Source organism: Podarcis raffonei, chromosome 7 (assembly GCF_027172205.1).
Source record: "Podarcis raffonei isolate rPodRaf1 chromosome 7, rPodRaf1.pri, whole genome shotgun sequence".
Taxonomy (NCBI): Eukaryota; Metazoa; Chordata; class Lepidosauria; order Squamata; family Lacertidae; genus Podarcis; species Podarcis raffonei.
In genome coordinates this window covers 54,589,972-54,617,396 of record NC_070608.1, presented here as the reverse complement: position 1 = coordinate 54,617,396, position 27,425 = coordinate 54,589,972, and the positions used below count along the sequence as shown (strand labels likewise).

General features: G+C 41.6%; 2 protein-coding genes across 5 annotated transcripts; one reads left to right on the top strand and one right to left on the bottom strand.

Moving 5' to 3' along the window:
• Positions 1 to 3,503: 3,503 nt before the first annotated feature.
• On the bottom strand, positions 3,504 to 12,807 carry TIMM21 (translocase of inner mitochondrial membrane 21). The gene is made up of 6 exons (XM_053396639.1): positions 12,223 to 12,807; positions 8,201 to 8,263; positions 8,006 to 8,103; positions 7,442 to 7,515; positions 4,066 to 4,171; positions 3,504 to 3,973 (listed from the first exon to the last, which is right to left on the bottom strand). The coding sequence occupies exons 1-6, from the start codon at positions 12,521 to 12,523 to the stop codon at positions 3,881 to 3,883; spliced, it is 735 nt and encodes a 244-aa protein (XP_053252614.1). The 5' UTR covers positions 12,524 to 12,807; the 3' UTR covers positions 3,504 to 3,880.
• Positions 12,808 to 13,753: 946 nt separating this feature from the next.
• On the top strand, positions 13,754 to 26,747 carry FBXO15 (F-box protein 15). Of its 4 annotated transcripts, XM_053396637.1 has the most exons (11): positions 14,042 to 14,145; positions 15,041 to 15,159; positions 15,255 to 15,362; positions 16,527 to 16,631; positions 17,915 to 18,157; positions 18,936 to 19,145; positions 20,034 to 20,163; positions 21,149 to 21,228; positions 22,975 to 23,120; positions 25,514 to 25,638; positions 26,301 to 26,747. In XM_053396637.1, the coding sequence occupies exons 3-11, from the start codon at positions 15,259 to 15,261 to the stop codon at positions 26,568 to 26,570; spliced, it is 1,413 nt and encodes a 470-aa protein (XP_053252612.1). In that variant the 5' UTR covers positions 14,042 to 14,145; positions 15,041 to 15,159; positions 15,255 to 15,258; the 3' UTR covers positions 26,571 to 26,747. The 4 variants fall into 4 exon arrangements, with proteins under 4 accessions (XP_053252610.1, XP_053252613.1, XP_053252612.1 ...); XM_053396635.1 differs by lacking the exon at positions 15,041 to 15,159 and having other exon boundaries at positions 13,754 to 14,141; XM_053396638.1 differs by lacking the exon at positions 15,041 to 15,159 and having other exon boundaries at positions 13,948 to 14,058.
• The last annotated feature ends 678 nt before the right edge of the window (positions 26,748 to 27,425 follow it).

Here is a 27,425-nt window from a genome sequence, read left to right as displayed (position 1 = left end):
CAGCACTGTATTGTTATGAGTTGGGGGGGAGGGGGAGTAGGCTGTGTGCCGAGACCCTTCTAATTCCTGGGTCCAGCAAATGTTAAAATCTAAAATCCAGTTTCCTGGAACAGCCAGGCTAGCTTCTTGGTCCTCTAAATGATTCATTAAGGTAACAAAGAAAGTGGCTCTGTGCCAGATATCAAATAGGGAGGCCCCACTGTCCCTCAACTCGCTGGTAGTTAAAAAGATAAATGCCAGAGTTGAGAGATGAGTTATGTGAGTTAGAGGTAGAAGCAAGGAAGGCTGGGAAGGCAGAGAGAGAGCTATGCCTGATCTCTGCTTGAATCCAAGGCTGCAGCTATGAGAGAAACAAGACCCTCTTGGGGGTATTAATGCTGTGAACCCCCCCATTGTAGACTCAGGTTGTATATATGAGTAAATAATCTGTATATCATAAGGACACCCCAGTCTCTGCTGTGCTTCGTTCTGAAGGAAACACAAACCCTGGGTAAATGCCTGGAACCCCTGGAAACTTGCACCACTTGGAAATTGGGTTGGCGTTCAACAATATCTTTAACTTTTCTAGGTGGTGCCTCAAATTCATCTTGCAGGTATATAAATTATACTTACTTTAAACCAGGCTCCCAGCAAGTTTTAGCAGCTAATTGAGGTCAGCTGCAGAACTGGCCATTTATCACTATAATGAAAGTAGATCAGCATCTCAGCACTGGGCTGGTCCCTATGGAATGGAAGCTACAGAGCAAGGAAAGACTCGGTCATGCCTTTTATTGGACTAACTAGTCTTTAAAATACTGGGAGTTAACTTCTGCAAAGGCACTGTCCCGCCCCCCATGTATTTCTTCAGTGCAAGTATTTAATTTTTTTTAAATTGTGACAACATAAAATATCCATTTTATCCATGCTTTTGGAGAACCCATAGAGACTGTTGGTCTGAATAACAAAGAGACAGGAAGAAGAATTGGATTCATATTTGCTCTTCTGTTCAAGGAAGGCACTCAGATCCAATGGAGGTTCCTGCTAGAGGAAGAAAGGGGGAGAGATGATGTTTACTGCTTCCCCCTTTGGCTTCTAATTCCACCTCCCAGCTTGTTCCAGAGGATCCGCTGACTTGCTACAGGAGGTTTTTGGGGACACAGAGGGAATTGGCAAAAAAACAAAACAAAAACCCACCTCCCCTTTCCCCCTGAACAGCACCCCATGAGCAGAGTTCCACCTGCTGGTTATCTGGATCTAACCCAGTGGCTGGCTCTGTACTCGACATTGCAACCTTATGCATGTTTACAATAAGTATAGAATAATAGAACTGTAGAAGTAAGGGACCACGAGAATCATCTAGCTCAACCCCCTACAATGCAGGGATCTTTTGCCCAATGTGGGGCTCAAACCCATGTGACCCTGGAATTAAGAGGCTCATGTTCTACCAGCCGAGTTATTTTCAGGTGTCTGACTTGTGTTCATTGCAGTTTACTTCCAACCCTAGAAGCTACCGTATATTTTGGTTCTTATTTCTATGTGCCATGCTTGCAAGTAAGTGCCTGTGAGGGTGGCATGTTGAATGATGTCTTATAGTGCAAGCCCATTGTTATGCCTATTGGCTTGGTTGCTCAAGGGCGAACAGGCAAGATCCCCACTGGTCTTTTCAAAGGCTTTATTATTGGTGCAAAAAACATTTACAGTGCAGAACGTCTCAATTCCATGTCTTGCTCAGTCACTAGCAGAATCTGAGAGTGGGCGGTCTTGAACTTTCCCCAGCAGAGTAGTCTCTTGACCCCCATCCGACGCCTCCCCTCTCTGCGCGTAAACCTACTGTGCAGGGAGGGCGTGGGTAAAGGGGGACCTGCTCCCCCCCCGCTTTGCTCATGCACGGTGTCTTGGCTCTTTCTTGCATCCTCCGAGCCCTGCATCTCTTCCCCACTAGAGGTGGGGCTTCCCTCCTCCGCGGAGGAAGTCCTGCTTCTCACGATCTTTGGAGGCTCCCTGTAATCCAGCTGCCTTTCCACCTCTCGCCTCTGAGCTGATGGCAGTTCCCCAACACCCATTTTATTTTCCTATAGGAACTGGGCTGATCTACGTGTTCACTGAGCACAGTTGGTAGAAATAGTGTCATCTTGGTAAAGCTAGGTGTGTCCAAGACCGGCCAGTGTCCAAACAGAAGACTGCTCTGCAAGCTCATTTCAACATAGCAGAAAAAGGAAGAACAGTTTACATGAGAGTCCTGGGCAATCTTCCACCACCAACACTGATATCCATTTCTAGCATCCACAGGGTCTCACCGCCTTTGTAAGTGAGACATCAGGCAAGGTAGAACAGCCAGCAATTATATTAGTTAATGTGGAGCTTAAATTTGGAAAACACAACAAGGAGGGGATATGTGCAGGCAAAATTCAATGGTGTTTGTAGTATTATAAAGATGATCTAGTATTCTAAATTGTTGGCATTTTATTGTATGCATCTGAGTCTTCTCAGCATGGTCAATAGGCATTAAGTCATGCCTACTGACTTCATTCAATTAACAAAATGGGGAATTTAATCCATAGAACCTTATGGTATTATATAGCATTACATATTCCAAAGCATAAACCGGAATGGCATGTGATTTGAATGCTATTATAAAAATCAAAGGGTGATACCTAATGACTGAGACGGATATCACCCTAGTTGGTCAGTAACTCAACTCATTCACTATCAAGACTTGATGAATACTTGTAATACAGTGCATTTTATGTTAAATGAACGATGAGCTAGAAAAAGCTTACGTGATGCAATCTGTCAAAAAGCCCACTAGATGGCAATATTATTTACCTTTAGCCAAACACAGAAACATACCAAGTATTTGTTGGATACTGCAAAGTGTTCCCCAGCTTTCAAAGGAAAGGAGAACAGAACAGAGCCTGCTACGGCCTGAGCTGAAGTTTGGAATGGTTTTTGCTAACATTTTCAGCCATATCAAAACATGTGGGGTTTATTTGGCGGCTGCATTAAGAATGGGTGAACGTGTTCTGGCTCTTTCTCTCAGCGACATCAGCATATAAGCCAAGTCCAACTGACTGCATCGAGCTGTGATGTCATCCTGTGCACTATGTGTTCCCTGACTGACTGTGATCACAACCAATCCAAGAGCCAATGAAATCTAGTTGGCTACGGATAGTTCTGATGTCAGCCTGACTATTAAATGATACCTGACCTAATGGTATTGCTGATGTGATTGAGGAAGATGATGCAGCAATAAAAAAGGGGGGTGGGAGTGGCAGCAATGTGACGGCAAAGAAACCAAACTACAGCAGCGTCCATGCCTGAAAAAAGGCAACATTTTTCACAACAGAGGGGTATTCCTTTCAACCCCAAGATTCAAAGTAGAACATTCAGAGGAACCGTAGATCCTACTAGGAAACAATTTATAATCTGTACAGCCTTACAGTCTGTAAACAATACAGAAACAGAAGCCACACACCTTTTTATGTACGTGAACTCTGTGCACGAAAGGACAAAGATATTCTGTATGTTTTGTATGTCTTCTTTATTGTAGCACTTGCATGAAATCCAAATCCAAAGGAAATTCATCCTGAGAAGACTGTGTGTATAAAACTGTGATTCACCACGAACAATCTTTGCTAAATCATATTTGCCGCTGCCACAGCTGGCTGCCAGTTTATATTAACTGCGTCAACCCAGTTTGCATTTTCTATTAACAACAATGATTACCTACTTCCAGTATTTACCCAGCAGAATTACATATAACCTCAGTGGCTCCACTGTCTTCACACGGGTATGTTGTGAGGATGCAAAATGACCTTTCAGCCAACTTTTACTTCATTACTCCCATTTTTGTAAACTACAGTATCACGAACTGCAATGAAAGGTCACTTCAGTTGTTTCTCTATCTGTTGTCTTCAACTATTATGGTTCTTCTAGGGTAGACCTCAATATCCACAAATATATAACGATACTCGTATTTTCCACTTTCTGGATTCTGCAAAGAGAGGGGGTGGGAATTAATTTCCTTGCACACACTAACCTAAGCATTAAGATTATGGTTGATGTAGGTCACAGAGGCTGTCATACCTCTTTCACTTCCAGATGAACTGTTCCCTGCTTTCCTTTTTCTGAGCCCTCAATGTAAAACTTTAGGCGCATGTATTTCAGTCCATCTTTTACATACTCAATGTGGCTAAGAAGAAAAAAAGAGAGGAAAGGGTTCACAAGCCCTGAATGTTAATGCCAGAAAAATTAATAGTTATACACTATAATTCTAAGAAACAAAAACTTTACATGGACAATCTTGTCTTAGTTCTAGAATTCAATTAAACTTGTCTGGTTACAGTTACACTTGGACCACCTTGTCTGAAAGCTTCCTAACCCACAAACAAGTGAATTGGGTCTAAAACTCAATTTACATCTAATCCTGAGCGTGTTTGCTCAGAAGGAAGTCCAAAGATGCATGCACAGGATAGTGGCCATAAATACGGAACCAAACAACATCATGAGTCATTTTCATTAATTTCAATGGGTCTACTCTGAGTATGTCTAATGCTAGACACAACCCAATGAGATTACCGTATTTTTCGCTCTATAACACGCACCTGACCATAACACGCACATCGTTTTTAGAGGAGGAAAACAAGGGAAAAAACATTCTGAATGAAACAGTGGATGTATCATTTTTGTGCTTCATGCTGTGGCCACAGACATGTGATCTGATGGTGAATTTGGGGTGACCCAATGCAAAAATCCTGAGAATTCCTGTGGATCCATGCTTTGTAACCACGTTTTTGCACCATTGCAGCCCCAGGCAACAGTGGGTGCGTGATTTTTCTGGTGCAGGCTGTAGCCATGGACATGCTATGTGATCTGATGGTGAATTTTGGGTGACCCAATGCAAAGATCCTGAGAATCCCTGTGGATCCATGCTTTGTAACCACATTTTTGCACCATTGCAGCCCCAGGCAACAGTGGGTGTGTGATTTTTTTGGTGCAGGCTGTAGCCATGGACATGCTATGTGATCTGATGGTGAATTTTGGGTGACCCAATGCAAAGATCCTGAGAATCCCTGTGGATCCATGCTTTGTAACCACGTTTTTGCACCATTGCAGCCCCAGGCAACAGTGGGTGCGTGATTTTTCTGGTGCAGGCTGTAGCCATGGACATGCTATGTGATCTGATGGTGAATTTGGGGTGACCCAATGCAAAAATCCTGAGAATTCCTGTGGATCCATGCTTTGTAACCACATTTTTGCACCATTGCAGCCCCAGGCAACAGTGGGTGCGTGATTTTTCTGGTGCAGGCTGTAGCCATGGACATGCTATGTGATCTGATGGTGAATTTGGGGTGACCCAATGCAAAGATCCTGAGAATCCCTGTGGATCCATGCTTTGTAACCACATTTTTGCACCATTGCAGCCCCAGGCAACAGTGGGTGTGTGATTTTTTTGGTGCAGGCTGTAGCCATGGACATGCTATGTGATCTGATGGTGAATTTTGGGTGACCCAATGCAAAGATCCTGAGAATCCCTGTGGATCCATGCTTTGTAACCACATTTTTGCACCATTGCAGCCCCAGGCAACAGTGGGTGTGTGATTTTTTTGGTGCAGGCTGTAGCCATGGACATGCTATGTGATCTGATGGTGAATTTTGGGTGACCCAATGCAAAGATCCTGAGAATCCCTGTGGATCCATGCTTTGTAACCACGTTTTTGCACCATTGCAGCCCCAGGCAACAGTGGGTGCGTGATTTTTTTGGTGCAGGCTGTAGCCATGGACATGCTATGTGATCTGATGGTGAATTTGGGGTGACCCAATGCAAAGATCCTGAGGATCCATGTGGATCTATGCTTTGTAACCACATTTTAAGTGGGGAGCGAAGGAAAAACAAAGAAGGGACATGAGAGGGGTGTGCAGAGAAGCAGCTGGCTAAGAATGCAGGAGAGGGGTATAACGGGAGGGAGGAAAGGAAGGCAAAAGTTTTCCCTCACCCAAGCCAGCCAGCGCTCTCTCTCTCTCTCTCTCTCTCTCTCTCTCTCTCTCTCTCTCCCTCCCTCCCTCCTGCATGTTTTCAGCAGCACCGGAGCACAGAGACGACACTCTGCTTTCCCCTCTGCTTGCCTGGAGGGGAGGGGCTTTCCCTGCTCTTTGTTCCATTTCAGCAAACACAGCAACGAAACAGAGGAGGGTGGGCAGTAAGACCCTGAGGCAGAATGCAGGAAAGCAGCCACTTCCTCTTTTCAGATTTCCCTTCTCCGTGAAGCGCGATTTGATTTTTGCCTGATTTTTCGGCTCCAGGGACCACACATTCGCTCAATAACACGCACAGACATTTCCCCTTCCATTTTAGGAGAAAAAATCTGCGTGTTATAGAGGGAAAAATACGGTAATCCTAGGCGTGAAGCAACTTTGAGTACATACTAACAAGGGGCAGTCAACATGATACACTCCAGATGCCACTGGACTACAACTCTCCTCATCCCTGACCAATGGCCATTCTAGTGGCTAGTAGTAGTTGGGAGTCCAGCAACATCTGGAGGGCACCATGTCAGCTATTCCTATGTTAAACCATGGTTTAGCATAATGTGCATGGATAATAATGAGCTGTAATGACCTTAGGCTTGCATGCTACCCCCTATCCTCCCACAGAGCCAAGAGGAGTAATTAGGAAGCACTTGATTTTGCTTTTGGTTAATCCTGGTTTGTTATGTTACCTGAAGGGGCAAATCCTGGCTAACACCCACTATGGTTAATTTTAAACAAGCTAACTTCAAACCATGTGTTGTGAAGCTGGGTAGTTGAAGCTAGCCATCATTTCATAACTAACCATTACCTCCAATTCCAGATCCAGACATCGCAAGCAACTGTGGTTAACTGAAAAAAGGAGCTAAAGTCCCTCTTTTCAGCCAGGGTAAGAGGAGGAAAAGGAAAGACATGAGCCTGAGGTTCATGCGGATCATGCGAAACCATGTGAATGAAGCCACTGTGTTGGATGAGCATAGTCTGCTCCCATGACCAGCTGGTACCTGAATGAAGTTCTTCTGCACTTGTGGAGGAATCATGTCCCACCTCAAGAGTAATGATCGCGGATATAGTGTTCTGAGTGTTGCTGTGGCACATTTGTGTCAAATTCATGTACAATAGGTACACAAAGCTCCACGCGGGGGTAAGATGGACCAGTGTCCCTTCAGCATCCTTGTAATTCAGCATAAATGTATGCTGGCAATCAATGTGACTAAGAAGGTTTCTTGGCTATAAGGTGCATTTGCAAGGGTTACTGTAGGCCTTAAATTCAGGCTGCTAGTCTAGGCCCCAAGGTATTTTCTCCTTTACCTTCTTGGCAAGACAAGTGAATATGACACGTGTCAAGTGAGATGAACAGAGTAAGTAACAAATCCACAGAGAATGTTAGCAGAAAGAGAGCTGGTGCTTCTGTAAGCGATGCATTCACAGGTACCTGACCAGTTGTCTTCTCCCGCGGCGCGTTGCTTCACCGTAACCTTTGATGGGTTCACCAAAAACACCTATTACCTAATCAGTAAGGACAGGATAGGGTGCTTAGTAGGTCATCTTCTATCAAACACTAGGTGCACAGTTCCCTCAGTTCAATCAGTAATACTATAGGACCTTCTTCAACACATTACCTAGAGAGGTGGCGGTCTCTCTCTCTCTCTCTCTCTCTGGAAATCTTCAAGCAGAAGCTGCACAGCCGTCTGCTGGGAATGGTCTAGTGCCAGATTTTCTGGGCTCAGCTAAGAGTGGATGGCCTACAAGACCCCACCCAACTCTTATGATACATTGAAAGCTCACCCACCATCACTGATCTTTCCCTGAAGCATGCAGCAGCAGGAAATGTTAGAAATGTTCTAAGAAGCATTTCCAGTTAATACAGGGCAGCGGTGCATGGGCTAGTCAGTACCCAATGCAAAGTGAGTGACCATCCCTCCAAAGATGCCTCAGAATTCTCTGTAATGTGCTAGGGCTCTGTGGTAAGCAGAACATTCAAGACTTGGAAACAAACCTCAGGATGAGCTCTGCATTTCTCCAGGGCATCTCCGTAGATTTTACTGGGGCTGGAGGAAGAGAACAGCTCCTTAAAAATCACATAGAATAAACCACCTGAAATGGAAGAGGAAAAATAAAATGTAGGTGAACCAAGAACCTTTCTGCTGAAGTGGTCAACAATTAAAACAATTAAATCCCCTGTCTCAACAACCTGTGACACCAATGCCGATCACCACCACTATTAAGTAGGTGAAATCTCGCCCAGCTTCTTTCACTGAAAGAGAAAACAAGACCAAAAAAATAAAAATTATGAAACGATAGTTATACATTATCAGTCTCCTATAGCTCTGTTGGTTAGAGCAAGGTTTCTCAACCTTTTCCCGACTGTGGCCCCCTTCCAGCCTTGTTTCCTTTCTGTGCCCCCCTCATGGTTGTAGCCGGGGGGCAGCTGCCCCCAGTAAGTAAAAACCAACACAAATCAATACAAATCTGAGGTTCTGTCCCCTAACAAAAATCTTGGCTACGTCCATGTCCGCCCCCCACTTATAGAAAGATAGCTATTTAATATTTTTTTGTAAATAGAAAATGTTTTATTTAATTTTTTTAATAATTTACACAAAATACAATGACATAAAATGATAGGAACTTAATGAAATATTGTTGAAGCAGAAAAACATAGAATTATAGAGCTGGAAGGGACCCCAGGGGACTAGATGATCCTCAGGGTCCCTTCCAACTCTACAATTCTATGAGCTCAATCTACATTGTTGTCTTAGGCACATATATCCAATAGCTCCTAGATGCTCCCTCTAAAATTGAGAAAGATAAAAGACTGAGTCAAAACAGCTTTTGCTTTCAGAATAATGGAACATTAAAAGGATTTTACATCTCTTCTAACCCCTAAAGTCCTCATTCCCGCCCTTTCCATGGGAAATTCAGTGATGGTTTGCTGTCAGGGAACAGCCAGGGTGTTTAACCTGTGCCCCCCCCCCAATATGTTGTTCGACTCCAACTCCCCTCAGCATCAGCCTGAATAGCCAATGGTAAGAGATGATGGGAACTGGAGCCCCACAACATCTTGGAGGGCCACAGGTTAGCTGAACAGGTTTTGCTTTCACAAGGTCTATTTAGGCTAGATTTTACAAGACTTTCAGTGGCTTTTTAGTATTGATTGAGAGTTATTATTTATGCAACATGTATTTAATTTATTCTAATTGTTATTTAAACAGCTTTTAACAATGGACAAGTGATATATATACATATTTTAATAAAATAAGCAACAAATTATTTCATTTCTCATTCTCAAGAAGTATTCTCACAGCTCAGCAGAGAGCCCCAGTGCAGAACTTGAAAATTACTAGAGTGGATACAGTGTTTATGGCATTTGTTTTTGATCCAATTTGCGTTGCCTTCATGCATTGCTTTCTTGCGTTGCCTTCAGGCATTGGGGCAACTTGTTCTCTCACCATCGATTCTCTGCTGGTTTCAAACACCAATGATCTATTCCTTTTTGTTATTAGTAACAATCATGTTAATGACTGTCGTACTCATGCTGTAAAATCATTAAAAATACTTCAGCCATACTTTAATCAATATTGGACCAAATCCTTTTGGACTAGTCAAGGGCCCAATTCTAGCCTGTCTCCAGCTTCAATGGTCTCCCACCACTCAACCTTTCACATGCTAAGCTAAAGTTGAATAAAGATTGTGGAGAAATCTTCCAAAACAGTTATTATTATTTTTTAATGCTATAGCCAATTGCATATATAGCAGCCAATTTTATGCCTTCGTTCATTAAATCCAGCCAGGCTTTTAATTTTTATGAAATGCCTTACAAAATAGATTATTGTTCATACGGTTGAATGGGAAAGCCATAAAAATGTAAAAATGATCAATGAAGTGCTTTATGCATAACATTAAAAACTCCAAACATATAAATAATGCAGTGAGCACAATGTATTTAAATGGTAGAACAAATACACTGATATTTACAGGAAGGTTCTGTGAAGAGTTAGGCATGGAGCCCTTTGAAATCAAGGGCTTTGCACAGGAAACTCTGCATAAGATTGCTGCCTGAGGAACTCATGAGGCCCAAGCCATAGTCCTGTCACACATTCTAGGTAAAGGTAAAGGGACCCCTGACCATTAGGTCCAGTCGTGGCTGACTCTGGGGTTGCGGCGCTCATCTTGCTTTATTGGCCGAGGGAGCCGGCGTACAGCTTCCGGGTCATGTGGCCAGCATGACTAAGCTGCTTCTGGCGAACTAGAGCAGCGCACGGAAACGCCGTTTACCTTCCCACCGGAGCGGTACCTATTTATCTATTTGCACTTTGACGTGCTTTCAAACTGCTAGGTTGGCAGGAGCTGGGACCGAGCAACGGGCGCTCACCCCGTTGCGGATATTCGAACCGCCAACCTTCTGATCAGCAAGTCCTAGGCTCTGTGGTTTAACCCACAGCGCCACCTGCGTCCCTGGGTCACACATTCTAATTAGGTGCTAATTGAACATCCAGCATACAAGAATCTATTTGTAGGGATGAGTGTGCTAGCACTGCTGCCCCTATTGCCATTCCATGGAGTGACACTATGAACTGGGGACCTCCTGCAGTCATGGAGGCTCCCAGTGACGGATCCTGGGGTCTCAAATTTCAGCAGTTCCCTGTGTGATGCCAAAATTTTGCACCCCCTGCCTCTTGTGCTCTATTCTAAATCACAGTTGCGGCACCGAGTCTCCGCACCCACTGCAACTGAACCAGTTGCGCTCCCCTAAATCCGTCCCTGAGGCTTGCCAGTCATTTTAGAACTCCCTTCCCATATTTACACCTTCCCATATTAACAAATAATCAGAATGCCTGAAGAGCATTATCTGTGCACTAGTTCTGAACGCTGTTGGTGGCATTCAAACCACAATGACTTGCAACTGCTTGAATGTCTAAGTGTTTTCACAGAATAACTTAATTTTTGGAAAGAGAAATAGCTGCAAAGACACTAAACCCAGCATGTAAATAAATAATCACTCCCTGGCTTGCCAGTGGCAAAAAGTTATTGGCTATGGTGCAGCAGGTTAGGAAGCTTTGTATGCCCGAGAAGGACTGTTCATCCATATAGCACGAATAACTGACATAGGATCTTGTACATTAATGAGTTATAAGTTCTGATGAAGATTCCATAATTCCTGGGTTCTTGAAAAGAGTTCTGGACTAGGTGGGCCTTGCTATGGTCCACCAAAGCACTTCTTATGTTAAGAAGCACAAGCACATATTCAAGATCACTTGATTTGTTGTGTGCTAATTGTCAAGAGATCTTGGGAACACACTCTAGCTTTGTAAATGTAAAAAAAAAAACTAGTGGATCACAGGGATTCCAGAAAAAAAAAGTGTAGACCACATAATACTGCAATCAGCCCACCATGGTCTTAGAGCATGCACAGACACCCTCTCACTAGGAAGCAATCACAGCCAGCTTGGTGAAAGGACTCCTGAAGCAGAAAATCCCACTTCCACACAAATCTGAATGCTGGGAAACCTCTATTATAAATCAAATACATTGTACCACACTCAGGGTTGGCCCAAGATACTTTGCTCCCTGAGGCAGAACAGCAAATGGTGCCCCCTGTCCCAAACCAAGGTGCATGGTATCCAAGGCTAACCAAGTTATTGGGTCATATGAGACAGAACGCTTACAAGCATCTCCCCCTTTAATGTAAAAATACAATAATAATAAAATAACACTTTGCTGCCTTTCCATGATAGCCAAAATCAGTTGCCCAAGGCAGTCTCACTCTGCCTGTCCCATTCATCAACGGGCCTCCAGTCAAACAACTGTCGAACATTGTCTCAGAAACAAATCCCCCAATAATCTGAGATCCCAGTAGAACATGAGACTCTTGATCTCAAGCCCCACATCGGGCAAAATATTCCTGCTTTGCAGGGAGTTGTCTAGATGACCCTTGTGGTCTCTTCCAACTCTACAATTCTATGAGCAGTACAATCCTAGCTACATCTACTCAGAATTCAATGGGGGCCGACTCCCAGGTAAGTAGGGTTAGGACAGCAGTGCAAGCTTTGTAGGATACTTCAGATTATGGACTGAAAAAACACCACTAGGCTCAACAGAAACACGTCTATATATATATGCAGATATACCTAAAAAGTTGGAGAACTGCAGTAGTTTGGGAAACGAATTTTACTTGCCAAGTAATAGTGGCAGTTGCTGGAGCCTCCCGTTCCTTACCTTTCTGAGCAGCTGACAGCGATGCTTCTTCTTTCTGGCCTCTTTGCACAGACACTTGCCTGCCGCTGTTTTCAGTTCTCCCAGCTCTCCGGGCCCCTTCGGAAGTCCAGATGTGTCGCTTTGGGCTCGCAAATGCTGCATCAGGGCGCGGGGCGGGTCGCTCGGCTCTCGACCCTTGCCCGAGCCTGATGCACACGCAAGTCCTTAGAAGCGCCTTCCTATGCTGTGCAAGGAGCCCCCACTTCGCGCAGGACCCCAGGAGCTTGCCACTGCAGGGGATTCCTCGCATGAAAGAAAACATAGCGAGGCGAAGCAGGGCTTCACTCTATAACCCCAAATACAAGGTCTATCATACACTAAATATGCTGCCGTCCTGTGCAAATGATCGGATTCAACATCCCGCAGTTTCCTCTCGATGCAAAATAGCCATACCGTTAGAAAGATACATCTTACTCAAATCTTTCCGCCGGGCTTTTACCTGTTGATGCACTTTTAACAAGCCCAAGGGGGACACGACCCCTTCACTCGCTGATGGCAGCTATTTGCCCCGCCATTGCGTTTGCAAAGCCCTCTGGGAACTGTAGTTTGCAGGGTAGCAGAGCTGCCCGACTACTCCGGTAAAGTACTACAACTACCACAATGCAAAGCGCCTCGCTACTCAGAACTACATTGTCAGAAGCCTCCTCCTTCCCGAAAGCGTCTGTCTCTATATTGAGCGTACGTGCTCTGGGACCAGTCCACCCTTTATCGTTTGCATAATAAATAAAAGGTTAGGTTCGTGCTGCATGCATTGCTCAGAAATAATTATTTGCCCTTTAAGCAGGTTCTGTAAAACTTCATAGGGCTATCTTCAAATAAGCACTAGCCCGCCATCTGAGAAGGTCAGACTCGTGGTGTGCAAGCATTATGTGTGCAGACGTCTGCGAGAAAGACGCGTGCACTACCGTCAACTCAGAATGGCGCAGCTTTCGTGTGCAAGAAGCAAACCTGTATTTGGGCTGCGGATGGAGCTCGCTCACGTGGTAGAATGCCCCCCCAAACTGTGCCCGGCACAAGGAAAGCTGGCAATCCTATACATTTATCTAATAAATCAGTTCTACTGAATTCAACGGGGTTTAACTCCCAGGCAACAGGAAATAATCTAGCTGGGTCTTACGGGATTGCGCTGTAAGGATGCCATCCTTTGCACGTTTTGACAACACGCAAGCAGAGCCCCGTGAGGGCACAGTTGTGGGGCTTGCTTCCAAGAAAACATGTATGGGATTTCCTAAAGATTGAGGTTACCAGTACATTTGGTTGTCTGTGCACGTTTACTTGGGAGTGGGGCCATTAAACTTCTGAGGAAACGTGCATTGGGAATTGGGATAGATCAGGATCAGCCCTATCGGCCAACTCTCCCCGCCCCCAGGACAAAAGCAGCAAAGAACGCGTCTCCGGCCTTCTCCTTTATTTTGGCAACAGGCGACCCCGCCCTACGCGCGTTCGTCTCGCCACGACCCGCCCCTTAGATACTCTACATTGACCCAAGTGCGGGAAGGAAGCTGCTTGTGGGGAATAAATTCAGGAGCGCCGGCGGAAGAATTCTGCCCGGGGCTACTTTTTGTTCGGCTTCGTCGCGTTCTTTGCAGACGCGCCCGTGGCCTTGACTGGGCGGTAGCGAAGGACCATCCCACCCCCCGCCCCGTTTCGACGGACGTCGCCATGGCGACAGGACGCGGTTGGATTCTGAGGCAGCACAGCTTAGGGGTTTCGCGCCCGTTGTCCGACGCGATCCCTTCTGCCGGCGTCGACTCGCGGTCGCCATTCTTAGTCGCTCCTTCAGGCGCTACTGCTGGGGTGGGTGGGGGATCACGGGGCGTCTTGTTTGAACGCCCTAAACCCAGATCCCCCGGTGCCTTTCTTGAGTCTCACAGTTTTAGGCACGTTTACTCGCTTTCTCTCACAGAATATACAGCCTAAGTCTTTATGTCAATGGAAAAGTGTGTGTGTGTGTGTGTGTGTGTGTGTGTTTGAGGGGGTGCTTACCTGTTTTTCTGCTTATGTGCCCATTATGTGTCCCTTTTAAGCTGATTGGTAGTGTTGCTGTTTCATTCTTGAATTTGACTCCTTTTTTAGGAGGAATTGTAGTACAGTGGTACCTTGGTTTGCATATGTTTTGGATTACAAACACGTCAAACCTGGAAGTTTGCAACCTTTTTTTGCAACCTTTTTTTGGATTACAACCCATTGTTTTGGATTACGAACAAATTTTTTTTGGAGGCCCCATTGGCGAAAGCGCACCTTGGGTTACAACCTGTTTTGGTTTGCAAACAGACCTCTGAAACGGATTATGGTTGTAAACCAAGGTATCACTGTAATATGATGTAGCGACTCATCCATAAATACTCCTGGGTTGGTTTTCAGCCCAAAACCATGCCGAACAACACCAGCACGACAACATAATTACAATAAAAAAGAAAGGTGGTAGAGAAAACGTTAAACAGCCTATGCTTAACACTTTTTCAAGTGTTGCAAACCTTGGGCCACAATCCTGTACTCACTTGGGAGGAAGACTCATTTAACTTGGTGGGATTTATAAGAGTTTATAAGAGGGCAAGAACATGAAAAACCCAACGAACAAGAGCGAACAAATAATTTTGCAAGCTTATTGGGCTGTATTCCCCTCGCTGGCAATCTTCTGGGGACCCAGTGGTGGGAGTGGACAGAGGTAAAAGTGAGTGGAGCAACAGGTGATTTTTTTTACCTTTGGATAGTATGCGTCTTTCTACCTAAAAGTTAGATTTCTATATACACCCATCGAATCTTTCCATCCAGGCAGGCAAGAGGCATCATCACAGTACAGTTCAAGGATGCATTCCAGCCTGGCCAAAATCACTCAAGGAGGGCATGAAATAGGGCTGGGAAACTCTGGCCTGGGACTAAAGACCTGAGAGAGAGGTTTGGAGGATCACATTTGACCTTGGGCCTAAGGTTCCCACCCCTGATGATGATGATGATAATACTGTAATAATAATATGTGTTGTTTTTTATAGTGCTATGTCGGAATACCCAGCAGCCATGCAACTCAAAAAGACACACACTCGCAGGATGTGTACGAGGTCTACTAGTATCAAGTCAAATTCTGCAATTGATTTTGACAGGTAACATACTCTTCATGCTTTACAGATGCATGCTTACCTTGTATGTAAATCTCACTGAATTCAGTTGTACTTATTCACTAGCAAGCATGCTTAGGATTGTAGACAAGTATTTATCTTTTAAATACTTAGCTGGACATTTATGATTTCAAGAGCTGGTTTAATTGTAAACATGTCTTGGTGTGTAACCACAGATTCTTTCACATGACCCTGAAGGTAAACTGAATTCTTTTGGTGATTGTACATTGAAAATGCTAAATTAATTTTGTGTAGCTGAACAGCTCATGGCAGTGTCATCCCTAATAATGAATCATATATTTTCATAATAACAATGAGGCTTGTACCACTTCATAAATGAGAGTAGAAATGTGGAAGCTGCTGAGAAACCTATATGTGTGGTTGAGGCTCAGTGTAGTAGTCATAATGTATGAAATGAAATTGGTCATCCTATGTACAGTGTGGATCGGTGCTACATGATGCAGACAGCTGAGACCTAGTAAAGTGTTTTAGTTTATAACATGATGAGAAACAGTCGGGATGAACATCCCTATCACCCTACATGAATTGGAGGGATAACTTCTGGGGTGAGGAGCCTTTTCTACTCAAGTAGGTCCCCTATGTAATTTATAACCCTGAGTTCATGTGAGGAAGCCTATATTAATAGAACAGACTCTGTGTTACAGATGTTTGCCTCCAACTTGGGGAGGTTGACAGGGATAGACACCATAGAGTTAGAGCTAGTGTGCTTGTCATATTTCCCCTCGCACAATAGGGACCTTTTCTGCACTGACATAGACACCTTCCATGGAACAGTGCTGATCCATGTCGTGAACGGTTGGTATATATTTCCACCTGCTAAAACTCTTCTGGACTTCTGTGTGCAAGCAGGAGTGACACTGATTCTATCACTAGAATGAAAAGTTTTTCCACTTAAGTTCCTTTAAATGAGTGAGAGATGCCCATTGTGCCCTAAATTACATTTACCTTCTTCATATTGTGTTTGTGTGTAATGATGGAATTCTACAGGTTATTTCTGCTTTTGTTTTCACGTAGACAGATTTTTGTGTTCCGGATTTATGAAGCAGGGATAGATTTCATTCTGATATATGCTGCTGCATGTTTCTTCCACTCAAATAACTGCATCACTTTTTCATCTTCATCCTCCAGAATGCCATCAGAGATACTACTGAAGATATTATCCTACCTGAATGCAGAGTCACTGCTGTGTACTGGCTGTGTGAATAAAAGTTTTTATCATCTGTCCAATGACAAGTAAGGGACAGTAAAATATAGCCAGAGGTTTTTAACATGACAGCAGTCATTATAATCTAATTTATATTATCCCTTTATGTTTGATTATTGGGAGAAAGCAAGCAAGTACAACTTACTGTACTAATTTTTTCTCATCGTTACAGCAGTTTACATGAAATAACTTATATAGTGTTATTAAGCTATGCGGCAGTTTGAATCAGTCTGAATGTGATTTGCCCCAGTTTGGGGAATAAAGCAAGTGCTGCCCTCCATCAGAAACACCTCTGCTTCATCTACTGTTTTGAGAACTGTTATGGTAGAAATATGGTATATAAATATTGTAAATAAATACTACACATTTACATGCTCATAATATTTTGTATATATTTTCTGTATACTGTAGTACTCCCCCTTCCCATCATTGGCCTTGAGGATGTGGTTTGAAAAAGGATTAAGGATAATAAGTGAATAAAAGTATAATAGTAAACAAGGACACATGTGTATGCCAGTAAACTTTTGTTAGGTCTATAAATATCAGATGTTTAACTGCTTTTTAGGCACTTATTTCCCCTCCGTGCATCAGAAAAAAATGCCTTAGTAATTCTTGGCCACTGGGTGTGCAGGGAGGTTATATTTAACAGTGATTATGTATGTGCCATTTGGATCTTAGTGGCTCCCAAGTTGTTCTGGGTACAATTCAAAATACAAACCTCCTTAGGCACTTGGGCCTTTTTACAGGTGCTGCTATGAAAGTAGTGTTGTTTGATGTTGGATTGGCTGGCAGAAGACACGGGGGATTCCCTTTGATATAATTTGTTAAGAAACTGTTCGGGTTTTTAATTTAGTTTCTTAGGTGGTCACCTAATATCTTATTCTAAGTAATCCAGAACAATCATAAATAATTTGTAGTCATTTATGCTCTTTTAATATTGATTATATTGATTGTGTTTGTTAGCTTTTCAATTGTTGATGACTGTCCTGAGACTTGTTTTGAAGGATGGTGGGATAAAAATTGAGTCTATGAATAAATAATGTTGTGCGCTTATCATCCAATAGCCAATTTTAGTGTTAATTTTAGTCTAACATTAATAGAGAATGACATAAAGCTGGATCATGAGTGCTAATTAACAAAATTTGTAGCAGTTCTGCTACATTAAGATCATTCAAAGTGTTGGCATTTTTTTTGGTAGAAGACAGAATCTGCCTCCTGATACTTAATGATGGCTTAAACATTATCTCAGAACAGCATGCTCTTTAAATATTTCAGTGATTCTTATGTTATTTTATGTTGTATTTTTCTCCAGTACAATCTGGTTCAAAATATATTCTAAGTCTTTTCTGCCTAAAAGAAAAAAATGGAGGACTGAATCTGCCCAGGAATCAGCTGTCTCTCTGAATCTTCCAGAGTCGCAAGATAGGGAGTCAGGATATTGGAAGAAAGAGTACATCATGAAAAAAAAAGCTGCTGGCAAAGCTGATCTGATTCAGCTTCTGAAGCCAATAAATGCCTGTACTGGCCTTCCACTGAAAACCAAAGAAGCTATCAAGTGAGCAGTTTTATATAATGTGTAATACATGGACATTTTAAATATTTTAATGACTATCTATTTTATTTGTGAGTAAAGGAAGAAAAAAATGGATCATTTGATAAATATATGTAAAATTGATACTATGATTAATATTTAGTTACCAGGTAGGAAGTTAATAAAATTGAAATAATATAGATAATTTTGTTAGCTTTGGATTTTGTTTGTAGAGCATGTTTTGGAGAAAACAAATAGGTTCTGTTTTAGAAACAAAGGGGGAAATGTGGCTCTCTTCTATGAAATTCCAAGCATTTTGATTATAATTAATTTTAATGTTCTTTATCTGTATGTAGAAGTGACACTCTAAGGGAGCAATCCTACAGCAAGGTCAACTGCGATGAGCAGATCCAGAAGCTCTCTGGATGAGTCAGGAGGTTCCCAGTACAGCCAGGCTACACTGACTTAACGCCATCATCCTCGGCGCAGCCAGAGATATACTGACATATCTCTCCCATCCTGGCTTAGCTAGGACCCTCCAGCTGAGACATGCCTGGTGAGAGGATTTAGGCTCGATCCTAAGCTCGCCCACCTTGGTCATGTGACCTGACAGCCCAGTGTAAATTAAACCAGCTAACAGGGTAGTGTAACTCAAACAGTATTTTATAGACTGGCTCAGCCAGCAGTAGCCTTGCTGTGGAGTTTGGATCTGTTGTACTTTACACCAGTTTAACTGATGCCGGGCTTGCTCAGGATTGTTACCTTAAACTTTGCACTCTGCCTTTTGCTTTCCCAATAACAGGATTTCTGGTTTAAAATGGATGGTCATACTAAAGGACAGAAATGGAAAGCAACATGTGCTGGAACAGACAGATATCTCTTATAATGAGACATCTGTTACTGTGTATTGGAATTATTTAAAGTGGCCTTGTTTAGACACTTTGTCAGGTTTGCAGATATTTGGAGTGACACCTATACTTCTGAGTGACAGCAAAGTTCATCCTAAGAATAGGTAAGTTAATTCTTTAATTGTGCAATCCTCACCACATCTACTCAGAAGTAAGTCCTGTTGAATTCAGTGGATCTTACTTCTGGATAATGGGGGCTAGGATTGCCACCCAACTTGTGTTCTTAGCATATTGAGCAGTGGTTGCTTGCTGAAGCTTCCTGATGAATAATTTGTTTTCAATTTTTTTAGAATTCTTATTTTCCACTGCTTGTAGTAGAAGGACATTTACCACAGCACCGTACTTTGCAAATCAGTTACCAACCAGTGACAGTCGATTGTGATGTAGTAGCAGACAGTAATATAGTCCAAGGTCATGTTAAGTTCCATATGCAGTGTGTTCTGGACTAACATACCTAACACAGAAGGCAAAGAGATGCATGCATACGGCTATTTATCATAGCAGTATGGTGATTGCTTATTATTGCTTGCTTAGGAGATTTCTGGATCCATGGATTTGGCATCAGACGGTGATTGATTCCAGTGTTCCTCATGTCCTCCATGTACACATTGCTTGTGCAATAAGAAAACAAGCACAGAAAATGGCTAACCTGTCGCCCTTCGGATGTTGTTGGATTATATCTCCCTTGATTATCGGCAATGCCTGTGGCTGAGGAAAGATGTAGTCCAGCAACATTGGGAGGCCATAGGTTGGACAACCCTGCCTTAGACTTTGAAGCTGGAGGGGACAGGAGTTGACACCCAACAAAGGGGAAGTTGGAAACCCCTTCAGTAATAGTTGCAGTATTGTTCTTATAATTTGTTCCAAAAACAAGTTATGTGCAATAGCTTTTTAGTTGATTATGTCAGCGTTTTGGAAAAGACAAAAACTAATCAAACTTCCATATTAACAATACCTGTTCTTTTCTTAACTAACTCGATGTCTCTTGAAAGGCCTTTGCAACGTTCTTTAATTTCTGAATATGATCTGGCTAACCTGACAGAAAATGCAAAGATGATTGGCTGTGATGCCCTTGTTGAACTTTACTGTTTTGATCAAGGACTCTTGGTGGGAGTTTGGAAGGTAAGATTACTCCCCCAATAAGATGCTTTCTGCAGTGGCTCTTATTTTGTTTTCTTATATGTAAACTTACATATCCCCCTTTACAAGATGAAAACAATACTGCAGGTCATAAAACCTAAACTAGTTTCAAGTTTCTTATTCCATATGCTAATTAGCTGTTAAGGCTTTGTTTTAAGATTATTCATTTCTTTATTTTCTGCCTTCTTTATCTGTTATTTGGTTAATAGTATGGCTACTCCAAAATGTACTGATAAATTATACAATGTGGCTGCTGCTGAAAGGTGTATGAAGATTGTGTTATGGTAGATGGAATTACTTCTAGAAATACAAGGAATTCAGGGACAACATGTTTCCTTATACTGGGGTTGAACAAAGCTGCTTGCCCTTCCTAGTTTTACTTTGCCATTGTAGAATAATTCTGGAAAGGTATATTTTTAATTTTCTTAATCAGGATTTCATAGAGTTCCATTTATTAAGGCAGTAGATTTTGGATCAGATTTCCAGTTTATTAACACAAAGAACTCTAGTATTTTCCTATTTTTAATTCTAATTTTCTTTTTGAGTACCAAAAAAAGGACTATCACCAGAGGGGAGAGTGCTGTTGCACTCGATTCCTATTTGTGGGCTTCCCCACAAATCTGCTGGACCACTGTGAGAACAGGATGCTGGACCAGATGGGCCTTTGGCCTAATCCAGCCAGGTTATTATGTTATTATGACACTTTGCATCCTTCAAAGGCTCCTTTTGTAGCCTGTTCAGGCGTTTAAATAATAGATGGGAACTGTGTACAGCAATTGACATGAATTGTAGTCTGTTGCTTTTAAGTTATAAAAATAGTATATTAAAATGCCAGTGATACATGGTTATAATCTGGAGTAGGACAAGTCTTTCTATGAGCTTAAATGGATTTTACTCTTCAAAAGTCCTTTTGGAAAATTAAATACTTCATGCTGAAAATATATGTTCTCTATAATTAACTTTTTAGAAAAGTGAAATTGCTTTCGTTATGGCATGTCTTCATTATCATCAGCTCATTGAAAGAAGCACCCTTGGCTCTGCCAGAGTGTAAGTACCGATTTTAGTTGTCTTATGGATGCTGAGTGTAGCTCTACGACTTAAGTTCTCTTGAAACATAACTTCCCTTAAATGTGATTCCTTTTCAACAAGAATGTGAATTATGTTGGGCAGTGCCCAATAATTGACTTACAAAGCACAACAATCTGTGGCTTTAATGGTGCATATAAAATGTTTAATTAAATTACTTAAATTATTGAGGTTCCATTAAACATTTGCCTGATACCTTTAACTATAAATGATTATAGAGTTGAGTTTTATATACTCAGTTCTCCCATTTTCTAGAAGTGTTTTCCCTTTTATTTTGGCAGAGGATTTGAAGAAATCACCTTTTAGAATGTGTTTGTTTAATATATAATGTATTATTTGGGGCTATGTGAAAGGTTAAGTTTGAAATAATGATTGTCTGTTGGTGGCTGGCAGTTAATTGCGTAAGACTGGTCTGAGAAAAGCTGGGTTCTTTTTATACTGAGCGGATTGTAAAATTTCACTTCTGGTTGGCTTACTGGGTAGAAATTCTAGGTCACTCATTGGACCTGAAAAGTGGTCTGAAGACACAGAATTCTATGTCACTCAAATCTGATTGATTGACAAGTAGGCTGGCTGCAACATACAAAGGCCAGTCCTATCACTGTTCAGAAATAGTGAAACTGACTGAGACTGTGAACCAGAAGAAGCAGCTGGGAGAGAAATCTGATGTCTAGAGCTGAGACAAGTGGAAGATGGGCTATTGAGGCTAAAGAAAGCCTGGAAGTATAGCCTCCCCCAATAGAGCTGAATCAATGGCTTAAGCTGAAGATTGGCAGAGAGGCTTGGTTGTTAACAGTGAGAGAGAATTCAGCAAGTTGCTTCTGGAGCTGACCAGAGAGAGAACTGCCTGCATGCCTGGCTCATAGGAAACCAGCATAAGTCTTCTGTACCTGGCAGTGGTGAGAACTGAGTGACTAAGGGTATTAAGTTTGATAGGGAAGGGACCTATGCTTTCCAAGTCAGTCTTATGTAAGTGTATGTATTTGCAAGCAACTGTCATTTATAAAACCTTATTTTCCCTTTATAGTTTATACATAAAGAACATCTAGTTTTTATTTACTTAAAAGCATATCTGGCTGGTTTTGTACAATGTATAAAGCATAACGACTACTGGGTCGTTTAAGTATAGTTTAAGTATAGCTATATGGTGGCAGCTATTAGAAGGTTTTGAATTATACATACTGTGTTGGGAGTGGGAGTAAAACAGGAACCCTTCCACATATAAATCAGCAGGGGTAAATAGAAGCTGTTCTCCATATATAAGGACAAGTGACCCTCCACAGAGAATATGTTGTTTTCCTGCTGCTTTACAGTTTAGTGTGTACTGGAATTGAATACAAGAATGACCAAACTACTGTAACAGACATTCAAGCAAAACCAAGATGACACTACATGGGATAACATCATATGCATTTTGAAGCTGATTTCACATGGAAAAGTATTTTAGAAATAAATCTGTGTAACTGGGATCTTGTTATCCAGTTCAAACATGATTGAAATTCACTTACAAATATGTTTAAATCAAGGCTGTTTAAATGTGCTAATTTCTAAAGGCTACTCAGATGACAACACAGCCTGAGTAGGAATATTTGAAGCTGAAAGTAGCTATGAAAAATAGGAAAAAATTCACAACAAGCATTTTATTTTATGTTTTCTTAACTTTTTTTTATACACTATGCCTTATTTCTTTCCTATTCTTTGTTTCAGGAGATATGCTGCAGCCCCAGATAAGGCTATCTTGGATGATATTGACCCAGAATATGGCATGCATGGCTATCAGCTGCACATTGACTTACACAGCAGGGGAAATACTTACATGTGTGGCACATTTCGTAGTTTGTTTTGTAAAAAAGGTACTTTGATGGCATCCTTAAGATGGTTTCTGTTGATCTAATTTTAGTATGTGTTCCTAACCACAAGAATGATCCTTGTCTGTAATTATCCCCCACTCCAACCTGGACACATTGTCTCTTCTTGGTCTGAGTGGAGCAAGATTGCAGCTTCCTGGGTAAGCAAAGGGGATCCCTGCCCAAAACAGGAGTTGTAGATTTCTCTGGCTGTTCCCTGGGGGTGAACAGGAAGGGACATGGACAGGAATAGGAAGGGACATGGTTATGATAGATGTGACTTTGGCCAGGTACTGCTCATTTGATAGCAGCAGTTAACTATTTTTGTTTTATACAATGGCTTCTTAGCTGACCTCTACCCCTTGATTGATTTTATTGGAACTTTCGATTGGCCTTGCAGGAAACCTTCTTGACCATTGCACAATAACGGTTTAAAATTCCTTAATTGTTTGCTGCATGCATCTAATAAGTTGGAAGGATAGGCCAAGTGTTCGCCAAATAAATTATTTTCTAGAACTACTGACTGTGCCTTTCTCAGTAGAGAGAAGCTGCGTGGAGATCTCAAAGTCTGATACCACACCATTATTTTAGATAAGGCTTCCTCAACCTCGGCCCGCCAGATGTTTTGAGACTGTAATTCCCATCATCCCTGACCCCTGGTCCTGCTAGCTAGGGATCATGGGAGTTGTAGGCCAAAAACATCTGGAGGGCTGAGGAAGCCTGTTTTAGATATTGTTTCCTTGTTTTCTTTCTTCACATGATCCCTCATCAAGCAGAATATTGTTCTATTCCAAGTTGCTCAGGTATCAGAAAATGGTGACCAGTGCATTGGGGCTAGACTGAAAGAAATATAATAGGCAGGAGACACAGATAACTCTATATTTTGACGTTTTATATTCTCATATCTACTTAGGGCAAATTCAATTTTGTGATAATGAATCTTTTATGTAGCCAAAATGGCATCATACATGCACAAGATGGAAGCATCAGTAGGCTTGCAGAAACCTTCAGGTTTTCAGACATACAAAATAGTGCTGGAGGGGGCAAACTAGGGTTGGAAATAATTCCCAAAGCAGCCCAGTGAAAACTGAACTTTCTTTGCGGCTATCTGACTGGTGGTGGAGTAAATAATAGAAGCCTGTGGAGAAGAGGACATAAAAGAATGGAAAACAGAACAGGAATGTTTCATACCGCACAGTTTCATTGTGGTTCCACTTAGTCATGTAATTCTGAGGTTGGAAATAACCTGAAAGATAAGGTTACATCTTAGAATATAAGATGTCAGCCAAATACGCAGATGAACCTGAAACACCGTGGAAATATACTGATATTTATAATAAGAAATATTTTGGGTAAGGATGAATCAGCTGATTATCATGCAGATTAACTTCTGAAAACTTTTGACATAGACCCTCATCAAAGGTTATTAACAATTTTAATAGCTATAGCAAAAAATCTGCTTCTTGGAAAATCAGTACTGTAGATGAAATGATAAAGAAACTGAAGTGGACATAAATGGTCAGTTTTCATAGTGAAGAGGGGTGATTAGTGGAATTTCTTGTTCAACTTGCTATCTAAGAGCATTTAATATGATGTCTTGAGGCCATTAAAAGATGAGCAGTGTAAAGATTATTAGCAAAGGGGTAGAAAATAATGTAGAAGATTGCATAATACAGTTTGATCAGTTTAGCAGCCATAGTGCCTTAGGAATCTTTCAGGCCTCAGGACATCATCTTGAGCACCCCTGACCTTTATAGTGTTAACAGTTGGAGTAATAATAACAACACATTGTTGTTGTTGTTGTTAACAGTAATTTGAATGTGTTAGACGCTTTATCTTGCCCTAGGCAACCCAAATCAATGGACAACCAACCAAACCAGGCAGACAAAAAACCCAAACATAGATACATTAAAACCAAGAGGAAAAAAGAAATACATTAAAAACATCTCACCCACTTCTAAAAGGCTACAGATACTAAAGGCCAGAAGCCTGGTTATAGAGGAAATATTTAATGATGGTGCCAGGAGAGCCTCTCTGAGGAGAGCATTTCAAAAATTGGGGGGGGGGGGGCAGAAAAGACCTGTTCTCATGTTGCCACCCTCCGGACTTCTTGTGGGGGTGTACACAAAGAAGGGCCTCAGATGATGATCAGAGGGTCTTGGTAGGTTTATTTTGGGAAAGGTGGTTCTTGAGTATGTTGTTAGTGTTGTCTTAAGTTATACACTTTTAACCTCTATGTCCATGTCACAATCAGAAAGCTGTCTGGTGGACTGGCTGTGACTCATTTTGGATCTTGTATTCATAGATGACATAAATCTTATTTAGAGGAGGGTGAAGAATGTTCCACTTACTGTTAATCTGATATGAGATATCTTTTTATGGCTTGCTGATTGTTACAGATTACATTAGAAATGGATACCTGAGGTTTACTGTGATAAGTTACAAAAAAACAGCCCAACATCTACCTCTTGTTGGAAACATTGGCTTATCTTGGATGACAGGTGTTTTTGAAGGCAATGTTCAGGTAAAATGGGGGGGGGATGGAAAGAGAGAGAGAAGGGAAAGCTGGTAAAGGAATTTAGGGATCCGTAATGTGGTAGATAGGGGTTGAGGGATATTTTTAGAAGTTAATCATGGGGCCTGCCACTGCTCTAGCAAATACTGCTAGTTTTGTTTTTGGTGACAGCTTTGTGTAGCCTTTACACATCTGCTTAAGGGGAAATTAGGCCTTATTGAGTTCTCTGCTGCTGATTTATGATGTGATTCAGAAGGAAGATGTAAATGTCTTCTGTACTGTTTTGCTGATAACTATAAACAAAAACAATAGGACAATAACATGATTGCCACAGCCACACCTTAAAAATATTGCTGTTTTAAAAACATAAGTCTTTGACCTTGGCTGTTATACAATCAAAGGAGATAAAGATGACCTACCTTAATTTTGTCACAATTAATTGAAGTGTATCTGGGTTATTAGGATTTTGTGTTAGAAGGACTATTTTACAGCTAATCTTGTCTGCTATATTCTGTGTAGCAACAAAAGTCAGCTATAGCTCTGTGGGAATAAGGATTTTGTAGATGCACCTTTGAATGAATAATCATTGTGTTATTGGTATCATGTGCAGAGTATGAAGACTGATTTTCTTTCTACTTTTTTTCCTTCTCGTTGTCTGTTGCATGCTTTAGAATTGTTTCATTATGGATGTGACCCTTCTGGACGATTCACAAAAACCATATTGGTGTTTTAGTGCTCCAGTCAATATGGTGCTGTCTCCCAAGCCATCCGGTCTCTATCAATATTTGGGACCCAGTTATTATTTGAATTACATGGATTTGACTGGAAAAGTACATATGGAACTGGTGTGGATGGAAGAAACAAATGAATACTGTATAATCAATCTGGTCCTTTATTTGAGCACCGAGAAAGTTAATAGCTGGTTTGGTACAAATTACTGAATTTAGTTTTTTAAACAGAGTTGCTTTACATGAAGATGATTATTTTGAATTTTACCTGTCTCTAAAAATATGTACCATAATTTACATGTAACAAAAACTCTTATGTTAGCTGTCTGTGAATTAAAAAGAATAGTTTATTTTCTGTAAACATGTAAAATAAATTACTTTGTCTTTGAATAGACTATGTGTCTTCCTGGAGAAATTAAGTATTCTTGTTAGATAAGGGAACGTATCCTGATAACAGGATTGGCTAACCTGAAGCCCTCCTGCTGCTGTTCAACCCAAACTCCCAGCAGGCCCAGCCAGCATGGCTAATGGAAGTTGTAGTCCAAAAACTTATGGAGAGCAACAAATAAACATGAAACAGTATCTCATAATGTAAGAATAAATTGTTTAACAGAGATATTAGTGGAAGATGTTACAAAGACTCTTGTGGGGCCTTGATTACTTTAGTAAAACAGGATGACTTCTGATACTGTTTACAGACTATTATCTTTGTTTGTTGGAATACAAATCTAGGCATGTTTTGAAGCATTGAATCATTGTAAATCCAAAATAATAATAATAATAATAAATTTTTATTTATATCCCGCCCTCCCCAGCCGAAGCTGTGCTCAGGGCGGCTAACAACAATCAAAATAATCCAACATTCTAAAAACATTCATTATAAAATTAATTAAAATCAAATTGATGGCAACCATTAAGCAAAATTCTGTGCAGATTGCCAGAGGAGGGGGTCAGGCTGCGCCCTGACCAAAGGCCTGGTGGAACAGCTCTGTCTTGCAGGCCCTGCGGAAAGATGTCAGGTCCCGCAGGGCCCTAGTCTCTTGTGACAGAGTGTTCCACCAGATTGGA

Coding starts and splice junctions, on each gene's coding strand:
- TIMM21 (XM_053396639.1), bottom strand. CDS start 12,523: ATGTTTTCTTTCATGCGAGGAATCCCCTGCAGTGGCAAGCTCCTGGGG. Junction 7,516..8,005: donor AATGCAGAGCTCATCCTGAG/GTTTGTTTCCAA, acceptor CTTACTGATTAG/GTAATAGGTGTTTTTGGTGA. Junction 3,974..4,065: donor TTCATCTGGAAGTGAAAGAG/GTATGACAGCCT, acceptor CTCTCTTTGCAG/AATCCAGAAAGTGGAAAATA.
- FBXO15 (XM_053396635.1), top strand. CDS start 13,924: ATGGCGACAGGACGCGGTTGGATTCTGAGGCAGCACAGCTTAGGGGTT. Junction 15,363..16,526: donor TCTGCAATTGATTTTGACAG/GTAACATACTCT, acceptor TTCATCCTCCAG/AATGCCATCAGAGATACTAC. Junction 16,632..17,914: donor TATCATCTGTCCAATGACAA/GTAAGGGACAGT, acceptor ATTTTTCTCCAG/TACAATCTGGTTCAAAATAT.